This window comes from Dermacentor albipictus, unplaced genomic scaffold (genome assembly GCF_038994185.2).
Source record: "Dermacentor albipictus isolate Rhodes 1998 colony unplaced genomic scaffold, USDA_Dalb.pri_finalv2 scaffold_55, whole genome shotgun sequence".
NCBI classification, from domain to species: Eukaryota; Metazoa; Arthropoda; class Arachnida; order Ixodida; family Ixodidae; genus Dermacentor; species Dermacentor albipictus.
The window spans coordinates 369926-396953 of record NW_027225609.1 but is presented as its reverse complement, the minus strand read 5'-3'; the positions used below and the strand labels follow the sequence as shown (position 1 = coordinate 396953).

At 49.1% G+C, this 27028-nt stretch overlaps 2 protein-coding genes across 2 annotated transcripts; both read left to right on the top strand.

Annotated features, from left to right (window-relative positions):
- The first annotated feature begins 6407 nt into the window (after window positions 1-6407).
- On the top strand, window positions 6408-7492 carry LOC135902137 (piggyBac transposable element-derived protein 2-like). The gene is made up of 3 exons (XM_065432069.2): window positions 6408-6436; window positions 6792-7410; window positions 7484-7492. The coding sequence occupies exons 1-3, from the start codon at window positions 6408-6410 to the stop codon at window positions 7490-7492; spliced, it is 657 nt and encodes a 218-aa protein (XP_065288141.2).
- A 275-nt stretch (window positions 7493-7767) lies between these two features.
- LOC135902138 (piggyBac transposable element-derived protein 3-like) lies at window positions 7768-8556 on the top strand. Its single transcript, XM_070530157.1, has one exon. The coding sequence runs from the start codon at window positions 7768-7770 to the stop codon at window positions 8554-8556; it is 789 nt and encodes a 262-aa protein (XP_070386258.1).
- The last annotated feature ends 18472 nt before the right edge of the window (window positions 8557-27028 follow it).

Here is a 27028-nt window from a genome sequence, read left to right as displayed (position 1 = left end):
CGGAAACCGAGCATAGAGTGGGTCATTTCTCCTCCCATTTTGCTCTCCGTATATGCGTTCCCGAAGAAGACAAAAATGTAACACAGTGTTCCCTCCCGGGATCGAACCGGAGACCTTGCGCGTGTAAGGCGCACGTGATAATCACTAAACCACGGAAACCGGGCATAGAGTGGGTCATTTCTCCTCCCATTTTGCTCTCCGTATATGCGTTCCCGAAGAAGACAAAAATGTAAGACAGTGTTCCCTCCCGGGATCGAAGCGGATACCTTGTGCGTGTAAGGCGCCCGTGATAATCACTTAACCACAGAAACCGAGCATAGAGTGGGTCATTTCTCCTCCCATTTTGCTCTCCGTATATGCGTTCCCGAAGAAGACAAAAATGTAACACAGTGTTCCCTCCCGGGATCGAACCGAATGCCTTGCGCGTGTAAGGCGCACGTGATAATCACTTAACCACGGAAACCGAGCATAGAGTGGGTCATTTCTCCTCCCATTTTGCTCTCCGTATATGCGTTCCCGAAGAAGACAAAAATGTAACACAGTGTTCCCTCCCGGGATCGAACCGAATGCCTTGCGCGTGTAAGGCGCACGTGATAATCACTTAACCACAGAAGCCGAGCATGGAGTGGGTCATTTCTCCTCCCATTTTGCTCTCCGTATATGCGTTCGCGAAGAAGACTAAAATGTAACACAGTGTTCCCTCCCGGGATCGAACCGAATACCTTGCGGGTGTAAGGCGCACGTGATAATCACTTAACCACGGAAACCGAGCATAGAGTGGGTCCATTCTCCTCCCATTTTGCTCTCCGTATATGCGTTCCCGAAGACGACAAAAATGTAACACAGTGTTCCCTCCCGGGATCGAACCAAATACCTTGCGCGTGTAAGGCGCACGTGATAATCACTTAATCACGGAAACCGAGCATAGAGTGGCTCATTTCTCCTCCCATTTTGCTCTCCGTATATGCGTTCCCGAAGAAGACAAAAATGTAACACAGTGTTCCCTCCCGGGATCGAACCGAATACCTTGCGCGTGTAAGGCGCACGTGATAATCACTTAACCACAGAAACCGAGCATAGAGTGGGTCATTTCTCCTCCCATTTTGCTCTCCGTATATGCGTTCCCGAAGAAGACAAAAATGTAACACAGTGTTCCCTCCCGGGATCGAACCGAATACCTTGTGCGTGTAAGGCGCACGTGATAATCACTTAACCACGGAAACCGAGCATAGAGTTGGTCATTTCTCCTCCCATTTTCCTCTCCGTATATACGTTCCCGAAGAAGACAAAAATGTAACACAGTGTTCCCTCCCGGGATCGAACCGGATACCTTGTGCGTGTAAGGCGCACGTGATAATCATTTAACCACGGAAACCGAGCATAGAGTGGGTCATTTCTCCTCCCATTTTGCTCTCCGTATATGCGTTCCCGACTAAGACAAAAATGTAACACAGTGTTCCCTCCCGGGATCAAACCGAATACCTTGCGCGTGTAAGGCGCACGTGATAATCACTTAACCACGGAAACCGAGCATGGAGTTGGTCATTTCTCCTCCCATTTTGCTCTCCGTATATGCGTTCCCGAAGAAGACAAAAATGTAAGACAGTGTTCCCTCCCGGGATCGAACCGAATATCTTGCGCGTGTAAGGCGCACGTGATAATCACCTAACCACGGAAACCGAGCATAGAGTGGGTCATTTCTCCTCCCATTTTGCTCTCCGTATATGCGTTCCCGAAGAAGACAAAAATGTAACACAGTGTTCCCTCCCGGGATCGAACCGGAGACCTTGTGCGTGTAAGGCGCACGTGATAATCACTTAACCACGGAAACCGAGCATAGAGTGGGTCATTTCTCCTCCCATTTTGCTCTCCGTATATGCGTTCCCGAAGAAGACAAAAATGTAACACAGTGTTCCCTCCCGGGATCAAACCGAATACCTTGCGCGTGTAAGGCGCACGTGATAATCACTAGACCACGGAAACTGAGCATAGAGTGGGTCATTTCTCCTCCCATTTTGCTCTCCGTATATGCGTTCCCGAAGAAGACAAAAATGTAACACAGTGTTCCCTCCCGGGATCGAACCGTATACCTTGTGCGTGTAAGGCGCACGTGATAATCACTTAACCACGGAAACCGAGCATAGAGTGGGTCATTTCTCCTCCCATTTTGCTCTCTGTATATGCGTTCCCGAAGAAGACAAAAATGTAACACAGTGTTCCCTCCCGGGATCGAACCGAATACCTTGCGCGTGTAAGGCGCACGTGATAATCACTTAACCACGGAAACCGAGCATAGAGTGGGTCATTTCTCCTCCCATTTTGCTCTCCGTGTATGCGTTCCCGAAGAAGACAAAAATGTAACACAGTGTTCCCTCCCGGGATCGAACCGAATACCTTGCGCGTGTAAGGCGCACGTGATAATCACTTAACCACGGAAACCGAGCATAGAGTGGGTCATTTCTCCTCCCATTTTCCTCTCCATATATGCGTTCCCGACGAAGACAAAAATGTAACACAGTGTTCCCTCCCGGGATCGAACCGAATACCTTGCGCGTGTAAGGCGCACGTGATAATCACTTAACCACGGAAACCGAGCATGGAGTGGGTCATTTCTCCTCCCATTTTGCTCTCCGTATATGCGTTCCCGAAGAAGACAAAAATGTAAGACAGTGTTCCCTCCCGGGATCGAACCGAATACCTTACGCGTGTAAGGCGCACGTGATAATCACTTAACCACGGAAACCGAGCATAGAGTGGGTCATTTCTCCTCCCATTTTGCTCTCCGTATATGCGTTCCCGAAGAAGACAAAAATGTAACACAGTGTTCCCTCCCGGGATCGAACCGAATACCTTGCGCGTGTAAGGTGCACGTGATAATCACTTAACCACGGAAACCGAGCATAGAGTGGGTCATTTCTCCTCCCATTTTGCTCTCCGTATATGCGTTCCCGAAGAAGACAAAAATGTAACAGCGTGTTCCCTCCCGGGATCGAACCGGAGACCTTGCGCGTGTAAGGCGCACGTGATAATCACTTAACCACGGAAACCGAGCATAGAGTGGGTCATTTCTCCTCCCATTTTGCTCTCCGTATATGCGTTCCCGAAGAAGACAAAAATGTAACACAGTGTTCCCTCCCGGGATCGAACCGAATACCTTGCGCGTGTAAGGTGCACGTGATAATCACTTAACCACGGAAACCGAGCATAGAGTGGGTCATTTCTCCTCCCATTTTGCTCTCCGTATATGCGTTCCCGAAGAAGACAAAAATGTAACACAGTGTTCCCTCGCGGGATCGAACCGGAGACCTTGCGCGTGTAAGGCGCACGTGATAATCACTAAACCACGGAAACCGGGCATAGAGTGGGTCATTTCTCCTCCCATTTTGCTCTCCGTATATGCGTTCCCGAAGAAGACAAAAATGTAAGACAGTGTTCCCTCCCGGGATCAAAGCGGATACCTTGTGCGTGTAAGGCGCACGTGATAATCACTTAACCACAGAAACCGAGCATAGAGTGGGTCATTTCTCCTCCCATTTTGCTCTCCGTATATGCGTTCCCGAAGAAGACAAAAATGTAACACAGTGCTCCCTCCCGGGATCGAACCGAATGCCTTGCGCGTGTAAGGCGCACGTGATAATCACTTAACCACGGAAACCGAGCATAGAGTGGGTCATTTCTCCTCCCATTTTGCTCTCCGTATATGCGTTCCCGAAGAAGACAAAAATGTAACACAGTGTTCCCTCCCGGGATCGAACCGAATGCCTTGCGCGTGTAAGGCGCACGTGATAATCACTTAACCACAGAAACCGAGCATAGAGTGGGTCATTTCTCCTCCCATTTTGCTCTCCGTATATGCGTTCCCGAAGAAGACAAAAATGTAACACAGTGTTCCCTCCCGGGATCGAACCGAATGCCTTGCGCGTGTAAGGCGCACGTGATAATCACTTAACCACAGAAGCCGAGCATGGAGTGGGTCATTTCTCCTCCCATTTTGCTCTCCGTAAATGCGTTCGCGAAGAAGACTAAAATCTAACACAGTGTTCCCTCCCGGGATCGAACCGAATACCTTGCGCGTGTAAGGCGCACGTGATAATCACTTAACCACGGAAACCGAGCATAGAGTGGGTCCTTTCTCCTCCCATTTTGCTCTCCGTATATGCGTTCCCGAAGACGACAAAAATGTAACACAGTGTTCCCTCCCGGGATTGAACCAAATACCTTGCGCGTGTAAGGCGCACGTGATAATCACTTAATCACGGAAACCGAGCATAGAGTGGCTCATTTCTCCTCCCATTTTGCTCTCCGTATATGCGTTCCCGAAGAAGACAAAAATGTAACACAGTGTTCCCTCCCGGGATCGAACCGAATACCTTGCGCGTGTAAGGCGCACGTGATAATCACTTAACCACGGAAACCGAGCATAGAGTGGGTCATTTCTCCTCCCATTTTGCTCTCCGTAAATGCGTTCCCGAAGAAGACAAAAATGTAACACAGTGTTCCCTCCCGGGATCGAACCGAATACCTTGTGCGTGTAAGGCGCACGTGATAATCACTTAACCACGGAAACCGAGCATAGAGTTGGTCATTTCTCCTCCCATTTTGCTCTCCGTATATGCGTTCCCGAAGAAGACAAAAATGTAACACAGTGTTCCCTCCCGCGATCGAACCGAATACCTTGCGCGTGTAAGGCGCACGTGATAATCACTTAACCATGGAAACCGAGCATGGAGTGGGTCATTTCTCCTCCCATTTTGCTCTCCTTATATGCGTTCCCGAAGACGACAAAAATGTAACACAGTGTTCCCTCCCGGGATCGAACCAAATACCTTGCGCGTGTAAGGCGCACGTGATAATCACTTAACCACGGAAACCGAGCATGGAGTGGGTCATTTCTCCTCCCATTTTGCTCTCCGTATATGCGTTCCCGAAGAAGACAAAAATATAACACAGTGTTCCCTCCCGGGATCGAACCGAATATCTTGCGCGTGTAAGGCGCACGTGATAATCACCTAACCACGGAAACCGAGCATAGAGTGGGTCATTTCTCCTCCCATTTTGCTCTCCGTATATGCGTTCCCGAAGAAGACAAAAATGTAACACAGTGTTCCCTCCCGGGATCGAACCGGAGACCTTGTGCGTGTAAGGCGCACGTGATAATCACTTAACCACGGAAACCGAGCATAGAGTGGGTCATTTCTCCTCCCATTTTGCTCTCCGTATATGCGTTCCCGAAGAAGACAAAAATGTAACACAGTGTTCCCTCCCGGGATCGAACCGAATACCTTGCGCGTGTAAGGCGCACGTGATAATCACTTAACCACGGAAACCGAGCATGGAGTGGGTCATTTCTCCTCCCATTTTGCTCTCCGTATATGCGTTCCCGAAGAAGACAAAAATGTAAGACAGTGTTCCCTCCCGGGATCGAACCGAATACCTTGCGCGTGTAAGGCGCACGTGATAATCACTTAACCACGGAAACCGAGCATACAGTGGGTCATTTCTCCTCCCATTTGGCTCTCCGTATATGCGTTCCCGAAGAAGACAAAAATGTAACACAGTGTTCCCTCCCGGGATCGAACCGGAGACCTTGCGCGTGTAAGGCGCACGTGATAATCACTAAACCACGGAAACCGGGCATAGAGTGGGTCATTTCTCCTCCCATTTTGCTCTCCGTATATGCGTTCCCGAAGAAGACAAAAATGTAACACAGTGTTCCCTCCCGGGATCGAACCGAATACCTTGCGCGTGTAAGGCGCACGTGATAATCACTTAACCACGGAAACCGAGGATAGAGTGGGTCATTTCTCCTCCCATTTTGCTCTCCGTATATGCGTTCCCGAAGAAGACAAAAATGTAACACAGTGTTCCCTCCCGGGATCGAACCGAATACCTTGCGGGTGTAAGGCGCACGTGATAATCACTTAACCACGGAAACCGAGCATGGAGTGGGTCATTTCTCCTCCCATTTTGCTCTCCGTATATGCGTTCCCGAAGAAGACAAAAATGTAAGACAGTGTTCCCTCCCGGGATCGAACCGAATACCTTGCGCGTGTAAGGCGCACGTGATAATCACTTAACCACGGAAACCGAGCATGGAGTGGGTCATTTCTCCTCCCATTTTGCTCTCCGTATATGCGTTCCCGAAGAAGACAAAAATGTAAGACAGTGTTCCCTCGCGGGATCGAACCGAATACCTTGCGCGTGTAAGGCGCACGTGATAATCACTTAACCCTTTGTATCCCAGGTGCCACAAACGTGGCAGTGTTATTTTAATTTTTTCGAGTTAGAAAATATGCTCTAGGAACCCCGTGTTCCTAGCTGCCACGAACGTGGCAGCTGGTGCTTGCACTCACTGTCAGTAGATGGCGCCACGGGGACCGCACAACAGCATTTTGAGCATCGAAAACATGGACTCCACGTGCAGTCGGCCAAGGCGGTAAGTGTGCGTTATTTTTCTGTTGTGGTAACCTGAACTGTGACAATATAATATTGAAAACACTGACAGCAGTTTTGCGGAAGTCTAGCGAATATGCTTACGCAGTTTCATGTTGCTACAACTGCTCCTTGTAGAGCATTTCACTTCGTTCAACTTACATACACGTTTGTGGCAGCCAGGAAGCTGGGGTCTGTCCTTCCACAGAAATGCATGAACGATTATGATTTCTTTAAGCGCTTATGTCAGAGTATTTGCGGCACCGAATTTAATTTCCATCAAGTGAACCTTCATACTCGTTGTCTAGCAGCGACTTGTGTTGGTGTATTGATATTGAAGAACATTTTTTTATATGCAGGCAGCGCTTGTCTGACAAAGAAATTCAAGCCATTTTTTTCGAATACCCTAGTGGAAGTGAGGACGAAAACTTGGAGGGGTCGGATTGCGATGAAGAATACACGCCGCAGGAGAGAACAGTGCAGAATGTCAGCGAAAGCTCTTCAGACAGTGAAGAAGAAGTGCAGGCCACATCAACCAAAAAGAAGAAGCAAACAAAAATTTGGCACTGGGTGAAAAAGGACATCAATATCAATCGGGGGGAGGAAGAAAGTGTTTTGAAGCCTGCGGACGGTTTAGAAAGAGTGAAGAGCCCCTTGAGCATGTTCCTGAAACTCGTTGACTCTGAGCTCATTGAGTTCCTCACTTTCGAAACGAACAGATTCAGGACCCAAGAAAATCGCACGCGAATCCTTCCGGTGTCAGTCCTCGAGATGCGCACGTTTATTGGCATTGTCCTTTACATGTCTGTTGTTGACCTTCCCTTTAGAAGGATGTACTGGTCAGCGAACACTCGTCAAGCGGATATCGCCGAATGCATGACAAGAAACAGGTTCGACGAAATCATGTCTCTATTTCATGCAGGGAACAATGATGAAGCGCGGGAAAAAGGAGAAGAAGGCTATGACTGTCTCCATAAGGTGCGACATGTGCTTACGAGCCTAAATAACACATTTTCACAAGCTGCCAAACTTGAAACTTGCGTTGCTGTAGATGAAATGATTATCCCTTTCAAGGGCAGACATTCTCTGAAAGTTTATATGAAGAGTAAGCCTAAAAAATGGGGCTACAAAGCTTGGGCCCTGGCAGGCCGCTCTGGATACGTATATCGGCTTTACATGTATGGTGACAACCTAATCGAAGACCCCCCGAACACCCCGGAAGATGTAGGCGAAAGTGGGAAGGTCGTTTTGCGACTCACTCATGATTGCCCTCCGGGAACAGAAGTATTTTTCGACAACTTCTGCGCTTCAATCGAGCTTTTAAATGAAATGAAAATGAGAGGGCTTGGAGCGACTGCCACCATCAGAAAAACAAGATGCCCTCTGAAAACTGAAAAAGAATTGAAAAAAGCAGAAAGAGGATCACTCGACTTCCGCTCAGAAAAGAGCACAGGAATTGTCATCTGTGCCTGGAACGACAACCGCACAGTGACAGCTGCATCAAACATCCACAGCATTGAACCTTTTGATACAAGCAGGCGCTACGACAGAAAGACCAAGACTTATGTGGATGTGCAGAGGCCCAACATCATTAGGGTGTACAACCAGAGCATGGGTGGAGTAGACAAAGCAGATATGCTTCTGTCATTTTACAGAAATGACTTGAAAACAAAGGAGTGGTACAAAAGGATATGCTTTCACCTTATCGATCTTGCGGTTGTGAACGCTTTTCTGCTTTACCGCGAAGCGAAATCGGCAGATATGCACCTGGTTGACTTCAAGTTGCGGGTGGCACTTGGATTGATGCGCTCACTCGAGGGCATGCCCGGATTGAACCGAGATGGTGATGATCCTGTGGCTGCGAGTGTTGTGTCACCAACTAGTTCATTGAAGGCATCAGGTTCAGCAGCTGGAGTTGTTTCAAAGAGAGCCCATCATGTTGAACATTCTGTGCGGTACGACAATGTTGGCCATTGGCCAGTGAAAGTGGCGCAAAAAAACGCCCCCATGTGCAAGTTAAGCACATGCACCAGGCGCACAAGGTTCTTTTGCAATAAGTGTTCTGTGTATTTGTGCGTTGATGCACAAAAAATCAACTGCTTTGAGAAATTTCATGCATCCTAAATTTTCGGGGAATTTCTACCCCCCCACTCCTAGCTGCAACGTTTGTGGCATAATAAAATTTCCTATAAAATGAAGAGGAATCGTTTTAACTTTTTTCACGTGTCTTTCCATGAACATGAACTCTTTAAAAATATAGAGTTCAGCAATGTTCACCTCGTGAGACACCTGTGGGATATAAAGGGTTAACCACGGAAACCGAGCATAGAGTGGGTCATTTCTCCTCCCATTTTGCTCTCCGTATATGCGTTCCCGAAGAAGACAAAAATGTAACACAGTGTTCCCTCCCGGGATCGAACCGAATACCTTGCGCGTGTAAGGTGCACGTGATAATCACTTAACCACGGAAACCGAGCATAGAGTGGGTCATTTCTCCTCCCATTTTGCTCTCCGTATATGCGTTCCCGAAGAAGACAAAAATGTAACACAGTGTTCCCTCCCGGGATCGAACCGGAGACCTTGCGCGTGTAAGGCGCACGTGATAATCACTAAACCACGGAAACCGGGCATAGAGTGGGTCATTTCTCCTCCCATTTTGCTCTCCGTATATGCGTTCCCGAAGAAGAAAAAAATGTAAGACAGTGTTCCCTCCCGGGATCGAAGCGGATACCTTGTGCGTGTAAGGCGCACGTGATAATCACTTAACCACAGAAACCGAGCATAGAGTGGGTCATTTCTCCTCCCATTTTGCTCTCCGCATATGCGTTCCCGAAGAAGACAAAAATGTAACACAGTGTTCCCTCCCGGGATCGAACCGAATGCCTTGCGCGTGTAAGGCGCACGTGATAATCACTTAACCACGGAAACCGAGCATAGAGTGGGTCATTTCTCCTCCCATTTTGCTCTCCGTATATGCGTTCCCGAAGAAGACAAAAATGTAACACAGTGTTCCCTCCCGGGATCGAACCGAATGCCTAGCGCGTGTAAGGCGCACGTGATAATCACTTAACCACAGAAACCGAGCATAGAGTGGGTCATTTCTCCTCCCATTTTGCTCTCCGTATATGCGTTCCCGAAGACGACAAAATGTAACACATGTTCCCTCCCGGGATCGAACCAAATACCTTGCGCGTGTAAGGCGCACGTGATTATCACTTAACCACAGAAGCCGAGCATAGAGTGGCTCATTTCTCCTCCCATTTTGCTCTCCGTATATGCGTTCCCGAAGAAGACAAAAATGTAACACAGTGTTCCCTCCCGGGATCGAACCGAATACCTTGCGCGTGTAAGGCGCACGTGATAATCACTTAACCACGGAAACCGAGCATGGAGTGGGTCATTTCTCCTCCCATTTTGCTCTCCGTATATGCGTTCCCGAAGATGACAAAAATATAAGACAGTGTTCCCTCGCGGGATCGAACCGAATACCTTGCGCGTGTAAGGCGCACGTGATAATCACTTAACAACGGAAACCGAGCATAGAGTGGGTCATTTCTCCTCCCATTTTGCTCTCCGTATATGCGTTCCCGAAGCAGACAAAAATGTAACACAGTGTTCCCTCCCGGGATCGAACCGAATACCTTGCGCGTGTAAGGTGCACGTGATAATCACTTAACCACGGAAACCGAGCATAGAGTGGGTCATTTCTCCTCCCATTTTGCTCTCCGTATATGCGTTCCCGAAGAAGACAAAAATGTAACACAGTGTTCCCTCCCGGGATCGAACCGGAGACCTTGCGCGTGTAAGGCGCACGTGATAATCACTAAACCACGGAAACCGGGCATAGAGTGGGTCATTTCTCCTCCCATTTTGCTCTCCGTATATGCGTTCCCGAAGAAGACAAAAATGTAAGACAGTGTTCCCTCCCGGGATCGAAGCGGATACATTGTGCGTGTAAGGCGCACGTGATAATCACTTAACCACAGAAACCGAGCATAGAGTGGGTCATTTCTCCTCCCATTTTGCTCTCCGTATATGCGTTCCCGAAGAAGACAAAAATGTAACACAGTGTTCCCTCCCGGGATCGAACCGAATGCCTTGCGCGTGTAAGGCGCACGTGATAATCTCTTAACCACGGAAACCGAGCATAGAGTGGGTCATTTCTCCTCCCATTTTGCTCTCCGTATATGCGTTCCCGAAGAAGACAAAAATGTAACACAGTGTTCCCTCCCGGGATCGAACCGAATGCCTTGCGCGTGTAAGGCGCAGGTGATAATCACTTAACCACAGAAGCCGAGCATGGAGTGGGTCATTTCTCCTCCCATTTTGCTCTCCGTATATGCGTTCGCGAAGAAGACTAAAATGTAACACAGTGTTCCCTCCCGGGATCGAACCGAATACCTTGTGCGTGTAAGGCGCACGTGATAATCACTTAACCACGGAAACCGAGCATAGAGTTGGTCATTTCTCCTCCCATTTTGCTCTCCGTATATGCGTTCCCGAAGAAGACAAAAATGTAACACAGTGTTCCCTCCCGCGATCGAACCGAATACCTTGCGCGTGTAAGGCGCACGTGATAATCACTTAACCACGGAAACCGAGCATGGAGTGGGTCATTTCTCCTCCCATTTTGCTCTCCGTATATGCGTTCCCGAAGAAGACAAAAATATAACACAGTGTTCCCTCCCGGGATCGAACCGAATACCTTGCGCGTGTAAGGCGCACGTGATAATCACTTAACCACGGAAACCGAGCATAGAGTGGGTCATTTCTCCTCCCATTTTGCTCTCCGTATATGCGTTCCCGAAGAAGACAAAAAGGTAAGACAGTGTTCCCTCCCGGGATTGAACCGGATACCTTGTGCGTGTAAGGCGCACGTAATAATCACTAACCCACGGAAACCGAGAATAGAGTGGGTCATTTCTTCTCCCATTTTGCTCTCCGTATTTGCGTTCCCGAAGAAGACAAAAATGTAACACAGTGTTCCCTCCCGGAGTCGAACCGGAGACCTTGCGCGTGTAAGGCGCACGTGATAATCACTAAACCATGGATACCGGGCATAGAGTGGGTCATTTCTCCTCCCATTTTGCTCTCCGTATATGCGTTCCCGAAGAAGACAAAAATGTAACACAGTGTTCCCTCCCGGGATCGAACCGAATACCTTGCGCGTGTAAGGCGCACGTGATAATCACTTAACCACGGAAACCGAGCATAGAGTGGGTCATTTCTCCTCCCATTTTGCTCTCCGTATATGCGTTCCCGAAGAAGACAAAAATGTAACACAGTGTTCCCTCCCGGGATCGAACCGAATACCTTGCGGGTCTAAGGCGCACGTGATAATCACTTAACCACGGAAACCGAGCATGGAGTGGGTCATTTCTCCTCCCATTTTGCTCTCCGTATATGCGTTCCCGAAGAAGACAAAAATGTAAGACAGTGTTCCCTCCCGGGATCGAACCGAATACCTTGCGCGTGTAAGGCGCACGTGATAATCACTTAACCACGAAAACCGAGCATGGAGTGGGTCATTTCTCCTCCCATTTTGCTCTCCGTATATGCGTTCCCGAAGATGACAAAAATATAAGACAGTGTTCCCTCGCGGGATCGAACCGAATACCTTGCGCGTGTAAGGCGCACGTGATAATCACTTAACCACGGAAACCGAGCATAGAGTGGGTCATTTCTCCTCCCATTTTGCTCTCCGTATATGCGTTCCCGAAGAAGACAAAAATGTAACACAGTGTTCCCTCCCGGGATCGAACCGAATACCTTGCGCGTGTAAGGTGCACGTGATAATCACTTAACCACGGAAACCGAGCATAGAGTGGGTCATTTCTCCTCCCATTTTGCTCTCCGTATATGCGTTCCCGAAGAAGACAAAAATGTAACACAGTGTTCCCTCCCGGGATCGAACCGGAGACCTTGCGCGTGTAAGGCGCACGTGATAATCACTAAACCACGGAAACCGGGCATAGAGTGGGTCATTTCTCCTCCCATTTTGCTCTCCGTATATGCGTTCCCGAAGAAGACAAAAATGTAAGACAGTGTTCCCTCCCGGGATCGAAGCGGATACCTTGTGCGTGTAAGGCGCACGTGATAATCACTTAACCACAGAAACCGAGCATAGAGTGGGCCATTTCTCCTCCCATTTTGCTCTCCGTATATGCGTTCCCGAAGAAGACAAAAATGTAACACAGTGTTCCCTCCCGGGATCGAACCGAATGCCTTGCGCGTGTAAGGCGCTCGTGATAATCACTTAACCACGGAAACCGAGCATAGAGTGGGTCATTTCTCCTCCCATTTTGCTCTCCGTATATGCGTTCCCGAAGAAGACAAAAATGTAACACAGTGTTCCCTCCCGGGACCGAACCGAATGCCTTGCGCGTGTAAGGCGCACGTGATAATCACTTAACCACAGAAACCGAGCATAGAGTGGGTCATTTCTCCTCCCATTTTGCTCTCCGTATATGCGTTCCCGAAGAAGACAAAAATGTAACACAGTGTTCCCTCCCGGGATCGAACCGAATGCCTTGCGCGTGTAAGGCGCACGTGATAATCACTTAACCACAGAAGCCGAGCATGGAGTGGGTCATTTCTCCTCCCATTTTGCTCTCCGTATATGCGTTCGCGAAGAAGACTAAAATGTAACACAGTGTTCCCTCCCGGGATCGAACCGAATACCTTGCGCGTGTAAGGCGCACGTGATAATCACTTAACCACGGAAACCGAGCATAGAGTGGGTCCTTTCTCCTCCCATTTTGCTCTCCGTATATGCGTTCCCGAAGACGACAAAAATGTAACACAGTGTTCCCTCCCGGGATCGAACCGAATACCTTGCGCGTGTAAGGCGCACGTGATAATCACTTAACCACGGAAACCGAGCATAGAGTTGGTCATTTCTCCTCCCATTTTGCTCTCCGTATATGCGTTCCCGAAGAAGACAAAAATGTAACACAGTGTTCCCTCCCGCGATCGAACCGAATACCTTGCGCGTGTAAGGCGCACGTGATAATCACTTAACCATGGAAACCGAGCATGGAGTGGGTCATTTCTCCTCCCATTTTGCTCTCCGTATATGCGTTCCCGAAGACGACAAAAATGTAACACAGTGTTCCCTCCCGGGATCGAACCAAATACCTTGCGCGTGTAAGGCGCACGTGATAATCACTTAACCACGGAAACCGAGCATGGAGTGGGTCATTTCTCCTCCCATTTTGCTCTCCGTATATGCGTTCCCGAAGAAGACAAAAATGTAACACAGTGTTCCCTCCCGGGATCGAACCGAATGCCTTGCGCGTGTAAGGCGCAGGTGATAATCACTTAACCACAGAAGCCGAGCATGGAGTGGGTCATTTCTCCTCCCATTTTGCTCTCCGTATATGCGTTCGCGAAGAAGACTAAAATGTAACACAGTGTTCCCTCCCGGGATCGAACCGAATACCTTGTGCGTGTAAGGCGCACGTGATAATCACTTAACCACGGAAACCGAGCATAGAGTTGGTCATTTCTCCTCCCATTTTGCTCTCCGTATATGCGTTCCCGAAGAAGACAAAAATGTAACACAGTGTTCCCTCCCGCGATCGAACCGAATACCTTGCGCGTGTAAGGCGCACGTGATAATCACTTAACCATGGAAACCGAGCATGGAGTGGGTCATTTCTCCTCCCATTTTGCTCTCCGTATATGCGTTCCCGAAGACGACAAAAATGTAACACAGTGTTCCCTCCCGGGATCGAACCAAATACCTTGCGCGTGTAAGGCGCACGTGATAATCACTTAACCACGGAAACCGAGCATGGAGTGGGTCATTTCTCCTCCCATTTTGCTCTCCGTATATGCGTTCCCGAAGAAGACAAAAATATAACACAGTGTTCCCTCCCGGGATCGAACCGAATACCTTGCGCGTGTAAGGCGCACGTGATAATCACTTAACCACGGAAACCGAGCATAGAGTGGGTCATTTCTCCTCCCATTTTGCTCTCCGTATATGCGTTCCCGAAGAAGACAAAAAGGTAAGACAGTGTTCCCTCCCGGGATTGAACCGGATACCTTGTGCGTGTAAGGCGCACGTAATAATCACTAACCCACGGAAACCGAGAATAGAGTGGGTCATTTCTTCTCCCATTTTGCTCTCCGTATTTGCGTTCCCGAAGAAGACAAAAATGTAACACAGTGTTCCCTCCCGGAGTCGAACCGGAGACCTTGCGCGTGTAAGGCGCACGTGATAATCACTAAACCATGGATACCGGGCATAGAGTGGGTCATTTCTCCTCCCATTTTGCTCTCCGTATATGCGTTCCCGAAGAAGACAAAAATGTAACACAGTGTTCCCTCCCGGGATCGAACCGAATACCTTGCGGGTCTAAGGCGCACGTGATAATCACTTAACCACGGAAACCGAGCATGGAGTGGGTCATTTATCCTCCCATTTTGCTCTCCGTATATGCGTTCCCGAAGAAGACAAAAATGTAAGACAGTGTTCCCTCCCGGGATCGAACCGAATACCTTGCGCGTGTAAGGCGCACGTGATAATCACTTAACCACGAAAACCGAGCATGGAGTGGGTCATTTCTCCTCCCATTTTGCTCTCCGTATATGCGTTCCCGAAGATGACAAAAATATAAGACAGTGTTCCCTCGCGGGATCGAACCGAATACCTTGCGCGTGTAAGGCGCACGTGATAATCACTTAACCACGGAAACCGAGCATAGAGTGGGTCATTTCTCCTCCCATTTTGCTCTCCGTATATGCGTTCCCGAAGAAGACAAAAATGTAACACAGTGTTCCCTCCCGGGATCGAACCGAATACCTTGCGCGTGTAAGGTGCACGTGATAATCACTTAACCACGGAAACCGAGCATAGAGTGGGTCATTTCTCCTCCCATTTTGCTCTCCGTATATGCGTTCCCGAAGAAGACAAAAATGTAACACAGTGTTCCCTCCCGGGATCGAACCGGAGACCTTGCGCGTGTAAGGCGCACGTGATAATCACTAAACCACGGAAACCGGGCATAGAGTGGGTCATTTCTCCTCCCATTTTGCTCTCCGTATATGCGTTCCCGAAGAAGACAAAAATGTAAGACAGTGTTCCCTCCCGGGATCGAAGCGGATACCTTGTGCGTGTAAGGCGCACGTGATAATCACTTAACCACAGAAACCGAGCATAGAGTGGGCCATTTCTCCTCCCATTTTGCTCTCCGTATATGCGTTCCCGAAGAAGACAAAAATGTAACACAGTGTTCCCTCCCGGGATCGAACCGAATGCCTTGCGCGTGTAAGGCGCTCGTGATAATCACTTAACCACGGAAACCGAGCATAGAGTGGGTCATTTCTCCTCCCATTTTGCTCTCCGTATATGCGTTCCCGAAGAAGACAAAAATGTAACACAGTGTTCCCTCCCGGGACCGAACCGAATGCCTTGCGCGTGTAAGGCGCACGTGATAATCACTTAACCACAGAAACCGAGCATAGAGTGGGTCATTTCTCCTCCCATTTTGCTCTCCGTATATGCGTTCCCGAAGAAGACAAAAATGTAACACAGTGTTCCCTCCCGGGATCGAACCGAATGCCTTGCGCGTGTAAGGCGCACGTGATAATCACTTAACCACAGAAGCCGAGCATGGAGTGGGTCATTTCTCCTCCCATTTTGCTCTCCGTATATGCGTTCGCGAAGAAGACTAAAATGTAACACAGTGTTCCCTCCCGGGATCGAACCGAATACCTTGCGCGTGTAAGGCGCACGTGATAATCACTTAACCACGGAAACCGAGCATAGAGTGGGTCCTTTCTCCTCCCATTTTGCTCTCCGTATATGCGTTCCCGAAGACGACAAAAATGTAACACAGTGTTCCCTCCCGGGATCGAACCGAATACCTTGCGCGTGTAAGGCGCACGTGATAATCACTTAACCACGGAAACCGAGCATAGAGTTGGTCATTTCTCCTCCCATTTTGCTCTCCGTATATGCGTTCCCGAAGAAGACAAAAATGTAACACAGTGTTCCCTCCCGCGATCGAACCGAATACCTTGCGCGTGTAAGGCGCACGTGATAATCACTTAACCATGGAAACCGAGCATGGAGTGGGTCATTTCTCCTCCCATTTTGCTCTCCGTATATGCGTTCCCGAAGACGACAAAAATGTAACACAGTGTTCCCTCCCGGGATCGAACCAAATACCTTGCGCGTGTAAGGCGCACGTGATAATCACTTAACCACGGAAACCGAGCATGGAGTGGGTCATTTCTCCTCCCATTTTGCTCTCCGTATATGCGTTCCCGAAGAAGACAAAAATGTAACACAGTGTTCCCTCCCGGGATCGAACCGAATGCCTTGCGCGTGTAAGGCGCAGGTGATAATCACTTAACCACAGAAGCCGAGCATGGAGTGGGTCATTTCTCCTCCCATTTTGCTCTCCGTATATGCGTTCGCGAAGAAGACTAAAATGTAACACAGTGTTCCCTCCCGGGATCGAACCGAATACCTTGTGCGTGTAAGGCGCACGTGATAATCACTTAACCACGGAAACCGAGCATAGAGTTGGTCATTTCTCCTCCCATTTTGCTCTCCGTATATGCGTTCCCGAAGAAGACAAAAATGTAACACAGTGTTCCCTCCCGCGATCGAACCGAATACCTTGCGCGTGTAAGGCGCACGTGATAATCACTTAACCATGGAAACCGAGCATGGAGTGGGTCATTTCTCCTCCCATTTTGCTCTCCGTATATGCGTTCCCGAAGACGACAAAAATGTAACACAGTGTTCCCTCCCGGGATCGAACCAAATACCTTGCGCGTGTAAGGCGCACGTGATAATCACTTAACCACGGAAACCGAGCATGGAGTGGGTCATTTCTCCTCCCATTTTGCTCTCCGTATATGCGTTCCCGAAGAAGACAAAAATATAACACAGTGTTCCCTCCCGGGATCGAACCGAATACCTTGCGCGTGTAAGGCGCACGTGATAATCACTTAACCACGGAAACCGAGCATAGAGTGGGTCATTTCTCCTCCCATTTTGCTCTCCGTATATGCGTTCCCGAAGAAGACAAAAAGGTAAGACAGTGTTCCCTCCCGGGATTGAACCGGATACCTTGTGCGTGTAAGGCGCACGTAATAATCACTAACCCACGGAAACCGAGAATAGAGTGGGTCATTTCTTCTCCCATTTTGCTCTCCGTATTTGCGTTCCCGAAGAAGACAAAAATGTAACACAGTGTTCCCTCCCGGAGTCGAACCGGAGACCTTGCGCGTGTAAGGCGCACGTGATAATCACTAAACCATGGATACCGGGCATAGAGTGGGTCATTTCTCCTCCCATTTTGCTCTCCGTATATGCGTTCCCGAAGAAGACAAAAATGTAACACAGTGTTCCCTCCCGGGATCGAACCGAATACCTTGCGCGTGTAAGGCGCACGTGATAATCACTTAACCACGGAAACCGAGCATAGAGTGGGTCATTTCTCCTCCCATTTTGCTCTCCGTATATGCGTTCCCGAAGAAGACAAAAATGTAACACAGTGTTCCCTCCCGGGATCGAACCGAATGCCTTGCGCGTGTAAGGCGCTCGTGATAATCACTTAACCACGGAAACCGAGCATAGAGTGGGTCATTTCTCCTCCCATTTTGCTCTCCGTATATGCGTTCCCGAAGAAGACAAAAATGTAACACAGTGTTCCCTCCCGGGACCGAACCGAATGCCTTGCGCGTGTAAGGCGCACGTGATAATCACTTAACCACAGAAACCGAGCATAGAGTGGGTCATTTCTCCTCCCATTTTGCTCTCCGTATATGCGTTCCCGAAGAAGACAAAAATGTAACACAGTGTTCCCTCCCGGGATCGAACCGAATGCCTTGCGCGTGTAAGGCGCACGTGATAATCACTTAACCACAGAAGCCGAGCATGGAGTGGGTCATTTCTCCTCCCATTTTGCTCTCCGTATATGCGTTCGCGAAGAAGACTAAAATGTAACACAGTGTTCCCTCCCGGGATCGAACCGAATACCTTGCGCGTGTAAGGCGCACGTGATAATCACTTAACCAGGGAAACCGAGCATAGAGTGGGTCCTTTCTCCTCCCATTTTGCTCTCCGTATATACGTTCCCGAAGACGAAAAAATGTAACACAGTGTTCCCTCCCGGGATCGAACCGAATACCTTGCGCGTGTAAGGCGCACGTGATAATCACTTAACCACGGAAACCGAGCATAGAGTTGGTCATTTCTCCTCCCATTTTGCTCTCCGTATATGCGTTCCCGAAGAAGACAAAAATGTAACACAGTGTTCCCTCCCGCGATCGAACCGAATACCTTGCGCGTGTAAGGCGCACGTGATAATCACTTAACCATGGAAACCGAGCATGGAGTGGGTCATTTCTCCTCCCATTTTGCTCTCCGTATATGCGTTCCCGAAGACGACAAAAATGTAACACAGTGTTCCCTCCCGGGATCGAACCAAATACCTTGCGCGTGTAAGGCGCACGTGATAATCACTTAACCACGGAAACCGAGCATGGAGTGGGTCATTTCTCCTCCCATTTTGCTCTCCGTATATGCGTTCCCGAAGAAGACAAAAATGTAACACAGTGTTCCCTCCCGGGATCGAACCGAATGCCTTGCGCGTGTAAGGCGCAGGTGATAATCACTTAACCACAGAAGCCGAGCATGGAGTGGGTCATTTCTCCTCCCATTTTGCTCTCCGTATATGCGTTCGCGAAGAAGACTAAAATGTAACACAGTGTTCCCTCCCGGGATCGAACCGAATACCTTGTGCGTGTAAGGCGCACGTGATAATCACTTAACCACGGAAACCGAGCATAGAGTTGGTCATTTCTCCTCCCATTTTGCTCTCCGTATATGCGTTCCCGAAGAAGACAAAAATGTAACACAGTGTTCCCTCCCGCGATCGAACCGAATACCTTGCGCGTGTAAGGCGCACGTGATAATCACTTAACCATGGAAACCGAGCATGGAGTGGGTCATTTCTCCTCCCATTTTGCTCTCCGTATATGCGTTCCCGAAGACGACAAAAATGTAACACAGTGTTCCCTCCCGGGATCGAACCAAATACCTTGCGCGTGTAAGGCGCACGTGATAATCACTTAACCACGGAAACCGAGCATGGAGTGGGTCATTTCTCCTCCCATTTTGCTCTCCGTATATGCGTTCCCGAAGAAGACAAAAATGTAACACAGTGTTCCCTCCCGGGATCGAACCGAATGCCTTGCGCGTGTAAGGCGCAGGTGATAATCACTTAACCACAGAAGCCGAGCATGGAGTGGGTCATTTCTCCTCCCATTTTGCTCTCCGTATATGCGTTCGCGAAGAAGACTAAAATGTAACACAGTGTTCCCTCCCGGGATCGAACCGAATACCTTGTGCGTGTAAGGCGCACGTGATAATCACTTAACCACGGAAACCGAGCATAGAGTTGGTCATTTCTCCTCCCATTTTGCTCTCCGTATATGCGTTCCCGAAGAAGACAAAAATGTAACACAGTGTTCCCTCCCGCGATCGAACCGAATACCTTGCGCGTGTAAGGCGCACGTGATAATCACTTAACCATGGAAACCGAGCATGGAGTGGGTCATTTCTCCTCCCATTTTGCTCTCCGTATATGCGTTCCCGAAGACGACAAAAATGTAACACAGTGTTCCCTCCCGGGATCGAACCAAATACCTTGCGCGTGTAAGGCGCACGTGATAATCACTTAACCACGGAAACCGAGCATGGAGTGGGTCATTTCTCCTCCCATTTTGCTCTCCGTATATGCGTTCCCGAAGAAGACAAAAATGTAACACAGTGTTCCCTCCCGGGATCGAACCGAATGCCTTGCGCGTGTAAGGCGCAGGTGATAATCACTTAACCACAGAAGCCGAGCATGGAGTGGGTCATTTCTCCTCCCATTTTGCTCTCCGTATATGCGTTCGCGAAGAAGACTAAAATGTAACACAGTGTTCCCTCCCGGGATCGAACCGAATACCTTGTGCGTGTAAGGCGCACGTGATAATCACTTAACCACGGAAACCGAGCATAGAGTTGGTCATTTCTCCTCCCATTTTGCTCTCCGTATATGCGTTCCCGAAGAAGACAAAAATGTAACACAGTGTTCCCTCCCGCGATCGAACCGAATACCTTGCGCGTGTAAGGCGCACGTGATAATCACTTAACCATGGAAACCGAGCATGGAGTGGGTCATTTCTCCTCCCATTTTGCTCTCCGTATATGCGTTCCCGAAGACGACAAAAATGTAACACAGTGTTCCCTCCCGGGATCGAACCAAATACCTTGCGCGTGTAAGGCGCACGTGATAATCACTTAACCACGGAAACCGAGCATGGAGTGGGTCATTTCTCCTCCCATTTTGCTCTCCGTATATGCGTTCCCGAAGAAGACAAAAATATAACACAGTGTTCCCTCCCGGGATCGAACCGAATACCTTGCGCGTGTAAGGCGCACGTGATAATCACTTAACCACGGAAACCGAGCATAGAGTGGGTCATTTCTCCTCCCATTTTGCTCTCCGTATATGCGTTCCCGAAGAAGACAAAAAGGTAAGACAGTGTTCCCTCCCGGGATTGAACCGGATACCTTGTGCGTGTAAGGCGCACGTAATAATCACTAACCCACGGAAACCGAGAATAGAGTGGGTCATTTCTTCTCCCATTTTGCTCTCCGTATTTGCGTTCCCGAAGAAGACAAAAATGTAACACAGTGTTCCCTCCCGGAGTCGAACCGGAGACCTTGCGCGTGTAAGGCGCACGTGATAATCACTAAACCATGGATACCGGGCATAGAGTGGGTCATTTCTCCTCCCATTTTGCTCTCCGTATATGCGTTCCCGAAGAAGACAAAAATGTAACACAGTGTTCCCTCCCGGGATCGAACCGAATACCTTGCGCGTGTAAGGCGCACGTGATAATCACTTAACCACGGAAACCGAGCATAGAGTGGGTCATTTCTCCTCCCATTTTGCTCTCCGTATATGCGTTCCCGAAGAAGACAAAAATGTAACACAGTGTTCCCTCCCGGGATCGAACCGAATGCCTTGCGCGTGTAAGGCGCTCGTGATAATCACTTAACCACGGAAACCGAGCATAGAGTGGGTCATTTCTCCTCCCATTTTGCTCTCCGTATATGCGTTCCCGAAGAAGACAAAAATGTAACACAGTGTTCCCTCCCGGGACCGAACCGAATGCCTTGCGCGTGTAAGGCGCACGTGATAATCACTTAACCACAGAAACCGAGCATAGAGTGGGTCATTTCTCCTCCCATTTTGCTCTCCGTATATGCGTTCCCGAAGAAGACAAAAATGTAACACAGTGTTCCCTCCCGGGATCGAACCGAATGCCTTGCGCGTGTAAGGCGCACGTGATAATCACTTAACCACAGAAGCCGAGCATGGAGTGGGTCATTTCTCCTCCCATTTTGCTCTCCGTATATGCGTTCGCGAAGAAGACTAAAATGTAACACAGTGTTCCCTCCCGGGATCGAACCGAATACCTTGCGCGTGTAAGGCGCACGTGATAATCACTTAACCAGGGAAACCGAGCATAGAGTGGGTCCTTTCTCCTCCCATTTTGCTCTCCGTATATACGTTCCCGAAGACGAAAAAATGTAACACAGTGTTCCCTCCCGGGATCGAACCGAATACCTTGCGCGTGTAAGGCGCACGTGATAATCACTTAACCACGGAAACCGAGCATAGAGTTGGTCATTTCTCCTCCCATTTTGCTCTCCGTATATGCGTTCCCGAAGAAGACAAAAATGTAACACAGTGTTCCCTCCCGCGATCGAACCGAATACCTTGCGCGTGTAAGGCGCACGTGATAATCACTTAACCATGGAAACCGAGCATGGAGTGGGTCATTTCTCCTCCCATTTTGCTCTCCGTATATGCGTTCCCGAAGACGACAAAAATGTAACACAGTGTTCCCTCCCGGGATCGAACCAAATACCTTGCGCGTGTAAGGCGCACGTGATAATCACTTAACCACGGAAACCGAGCATGGAGTGGGTCATTTCTCCTCCCATTTTGCTCTCCGTATATGCGTTCCCGAAGAAGACAAAAATGTAACACAGTGTTCCCTCCCGGGATCGAACCGAATGCCTTGCGCGTGTAAGGCGCAGGTGATAATCACTTAACCACAGAAGCCGAGCATGGAGTGGGTCATTTCTCCTCCCATTTTGCTCTCCGTATATGCGTTCGCGAAGAAGACTAAAATGTAACACAGTGTTCCCTCCCGGGATCGAACCGAATACCTTGTGCGTGTAAGGCGCACGTGATAATCACTTAACCACGGAAACCGAGCATAGAGTTGGTCATTTCTCCTCCCATTTTGCTCTCCGTATATGCGTTCCCGAAGAAGACAAAAATGTAACACAGTGTTCCCTCCCGCGATCGAACCGAATACCTTGCGCGTGTAAGGCGCACGTGATAATCACTTAACCATGGAAACCGAGCATGGAGTGGGTCATTTCTCCTCCCATTTTGCTCTCCGTATATGCGTTCCCGAAGACGACAAAAATGTAACACAGTGTTCCCTCCCGGGATCGAACCAAATACCTTGCGCGTGTAAGGCGCACGTGATAATCACTTAACCACGGAAACCGAGCATGGAGTGGGTCATTTCTCCTCCCATTTTGCTCTCCGTATATGCGTTCCCGAAGAAGACAAAAATATAACACAGTGTTCCCTCCCGGGATCGAACCGAATACCTTGCGCGTGTAAGGCGCACGTGATAATCACTTAACCACGGAAACCGAGCATAGAGTGGGTCATTTCTCCTCCCATTTTGCTCTCCGTATATGCGTTCCCGAAGAAGACAAAAAGGTAAGACAGTGTTCCCTCCCGGGATTGAACCGGATACCTTGTGCGTGTAAGGCGCACGTAATAATCACTAACCCACGGAAACCGAGAATAGAGCGGGTCATTTCTTCTCCCATTTTGCTCTCCGTATTTGCGTTCCCGAAGAAGACAAAAATGTAACACAGTGTTCCCTCCCGGAGTCGAACCGGAGACCTTGCGCGTGTAAGGCGCACGTGATAATCACTAAACCATGGATACCGGGCATAGAGTGGGTCATTTCTCCTCCCATTTTGCTCTCCGTATATGCGTTCCCGAAGAAGACAAAAATGTAACACAGTGTTCCCTCCCGGGATCGAACCGAATACCTTGCGCGTGTAAGGCGCACGTGATAATCACTTAACCACGGAAACCGAGCATAGAGTGGGTCATTTCTCCTCCCATTTTGCTCTCCGTATATGCGTTCCCGAAGAAGACAAAAATGTAACACAGTGTTCCCTCCCGGGATCGAACCGAATACCTTGCGGGTCTAAGGCGCACGTGATAATCACTTAACCACGGAAACCGAGCATGGAGTGGGTCATTTCTCCTCCCATTTTGCTCTCCGTATATGCGTTCCCGAAGAAGACAAAAATGTAAGACAGTGTTCCCTCCCGGGATCGAACCGAATACCTTGCGCGTGTAAGGCGCACGTGATAATCACTTAACCACGGAAACCGAGCATAGAGTGGGTCATTTCTCCTCCCATTTTGCTCTCCGTATATGCGTTCCCGAAGAAGACAAAAATGTAACACAGTGTTCCCTCCCGGGATCGAACCGAATACCTTGCGCGTGTAAGGTGCACGTGATAATCACTTAACCACGGAAACCGAGCATAGAGTGGGTCATTTCTCCTCCCATTTTGCTCTCCGTATATGCGTTCCCGAAGAAGACAAAAATGTAACACAGTGTTCCCTCCCGGGATCGAACCGGAGACCTTGCGCGTGTAAGGCGCACGTGATAATCACTAAACCATGGAAACCGGGCATAGAGTGGGTCATTTCTCCTCCCATTTTGCTCTCCGTATATGCGTTCCCGAAGAAGACAAAAATGTAAGACAGTGTTCCCTCCCGGGATCGAAGCGGATACCTTGTGCGTGTAAGGCGCACGTGATAATCACTTAACCACAGAAACCGAGCATAGAGTGGGCCATTTCTCCTCCCATTTTGCTCTCCGTATATGCGTTCCCGAAGAAGACAAAAATGTAACACAGTGTTCCCTCCCGGGATCGAACCGAATGCCTTGCGCGTGTAAGGCGCTCGTGATAATCACTTAACCACGGAAACCGAGCATAGAGTGGGTCATTTCTCCTCCCATTTTGCTCTCCGTATATGCCTTCGCGAAGAAGACTAAAATGTAACACAGTGTTCCCTCCCGGGATCGAACCGAATACCTTGCGCGTGTAAGGCGCACGTGATAATCACTTAACCACGGAAACCGAGCATAGAGTGGGTCCTTTCTCCTCCCATTTTGCTCTCCGTATATGCGTTCCCGAAGAAGACAAAAATGTAACACAGTGTTCCCTCCCGGGATCGAACCGAATACCTTGCGCGTGTAAGGTGCACGTGATAATCACTTAACCACGGAAACCGAGCATAGAGTGGGTCATTTCTCCTCCCATTTTGCTCTCCGTATATGCGTTCCCGAAGAAGACAAAAATGTAACACAGTGTTCCCTCCCGGGATCGAACCGGAGACCTTGCGCGTGTAAGGCGCACGTGATAATCACTAAACCACGGAAAGCGGGCATAGAGTGGGTCATTTCTCCTCCCATTTTGCTCTCCGTATATGCGTTCCCGAAGAAGACAAAAATGTAAGACAGTGTTCCCTCCCGGGATCGAAGCGGATACATTGTGCGTGTAAGGCCCACGTGATAATCACTTAACCACAGAAACCGAGCATAGAGTGGGTCATTTCTCCTCCCATTTTGCTCTCCGTATATGCGTTCCCGAAGAAGAAAAAATGTAACACAGTGTTCCCTCCCGGGATCGAACCGAATGCCTTGCGCGTGTAAGGCGCACGTGATAATCACTTAACCACGGAAACCGAGCATAGAGTGGGTCATTTCTCCTCCCATTTTGCTCTCCGTATATGCGTTCCCGAAGAAGACAAAAATGTAACACAGTGTTCCCTCCCGGGATCGAACCGAATGCCTTGCGCGTGTAAGGCGCAGGTGATAATCACTTAACCACAGAAGCCGAGCATGGAGTGGGTCATTTCTCCTCCCATTTTGCTCTCCGTATATGCGTTCGCGAAGAAGACTAAAATGTAACACAGTGTTCCCTCCCGGGATCGAACCGAATACCTTGTGCGTGTAAGGCGCACGTGATAATCACTTAACCACGGAAACCGAGCATAGAGTTGGTCATTTCTCCTCCCATTTTGCTCTCCGTATATGCGTTCCCGAAGAAGACAAAAATGTAACACATTGTTCCCTCCCGCGATCGAACCGAATACCTTGCGCGTGTAAGGCGCACGTGATAATCACTTAACCATGGAAACCGAGCATGGAGTGGGTCATTTCTCCTCCCATTTTGCTCTCCGTATATGCGTTCCCGAAGACGACAAAAATGTAACACAGTGTTCCCTCCCGGGATCGAACCAAATACCTTGCGCGTGTAAGGCGCACGTGATAATCACTTAACCACGGAAACCGAGCATGGAGTGGGTCATTTCTCCTCCCATTTTGCTCTCCGTATATGCGTTCCCGAAGAAGACAAAAATATAACACAGTGTTCCCTCCCGGGATCGAACCGAATACCTTGCGCGTGTAAGGCGCACGTGATAATCACTTAACCACGGAAACCGAGCATAGAGTGGGTCATTTCTCCTCCCATTTTGCTCTCCGTATATGCGTTCCCGAAGAAGACAAAAAGGTAATACAGTGTTCCCTCCCGGGATCGAACCGGATACCTTGTGCGTGTAAGGCGCACGTGATAATCACTAAGCCACGGAAACCGAGCAGAGAGTGGGTCATTTCTTCTCCCATTTTGCTCTCCGTATTTGCGTTCCCGAAGAAGACAAAAATGTAACACAGTGTTCCCTCCCGGAGTCGAACCGGAGACCTTGCGCGTGTAAGGCGCACGTGATAATCACTAAACCATGGATACCGGGCATAGAGTGGGTCATTTCTCCTCCCATTTTGCTCCCCGTATATGCGTTCCCGAAGAAGACAAAAATGTAACACAGTGTTCCCTCCCGGGATCGAACCGAATACCTTGCGCGTGTAAGGCGCACGTGATAATCACTTAACCACGGAAACCGAGCATAGAGTGGGTCATTTCTCCTCCCATTTTGCTCTCCGTATATGCGTTCCCGAAGAAGACAAAAATGTAACACAGTGTTCCCTCCCGGGATCGAACCGAATACCTTGCGGGTGTAAGGCGCACGTGATAATCACTTAACCACGGAAACCGAGCATGGAGTGGGTCATTTCTCCTCCCATTTTGCTCTCCGTATATGCGTTCCCGAAGAAGACAAAAATGTAAGACAGTGTTCCCTCCCGGGATCGAACCGAATACCTTGCGCGTGTAAGGCGCACGTGATAATCACTTAACCACGAAAACCGAGCATGGAGTGGGTCATTTCTCCTCCCATTTTGCTCTCCGTATATGCGTTCCCGAAGATGACAAAAATATAAAACAGTGTTCCCTCGCGGGATCGAACCGAATACCTTGCGCGTGTAAGGCGCACGTGATAATCACTAAACCACGGAAACCGGGCATAGAGTGGGTCATTTCTCCTCCCATTTTGCTCTCC

Coding starts and splice junctions, on each gene's coding strand:
- LOC135902137 (XM_065432069.2), top strand. CDS start 6,408: ATGGACTCCACGTGCAGTCGGCCAAGGCG. Junction 6,437..6,791: donor ACGTGCAGTCGGCCAAGGCG/GTAAGTGTGCGT, acceptor TTTTATATGCAG/GCAGCGCTTGTCTGACAAAG.
- LOC135902138 (XM_070530157.1), top strand. CDS start 7,768: ATGAGAGGGCTTGGAGCGACTGCCACCATCAGAAAAACAAGATGCCCT.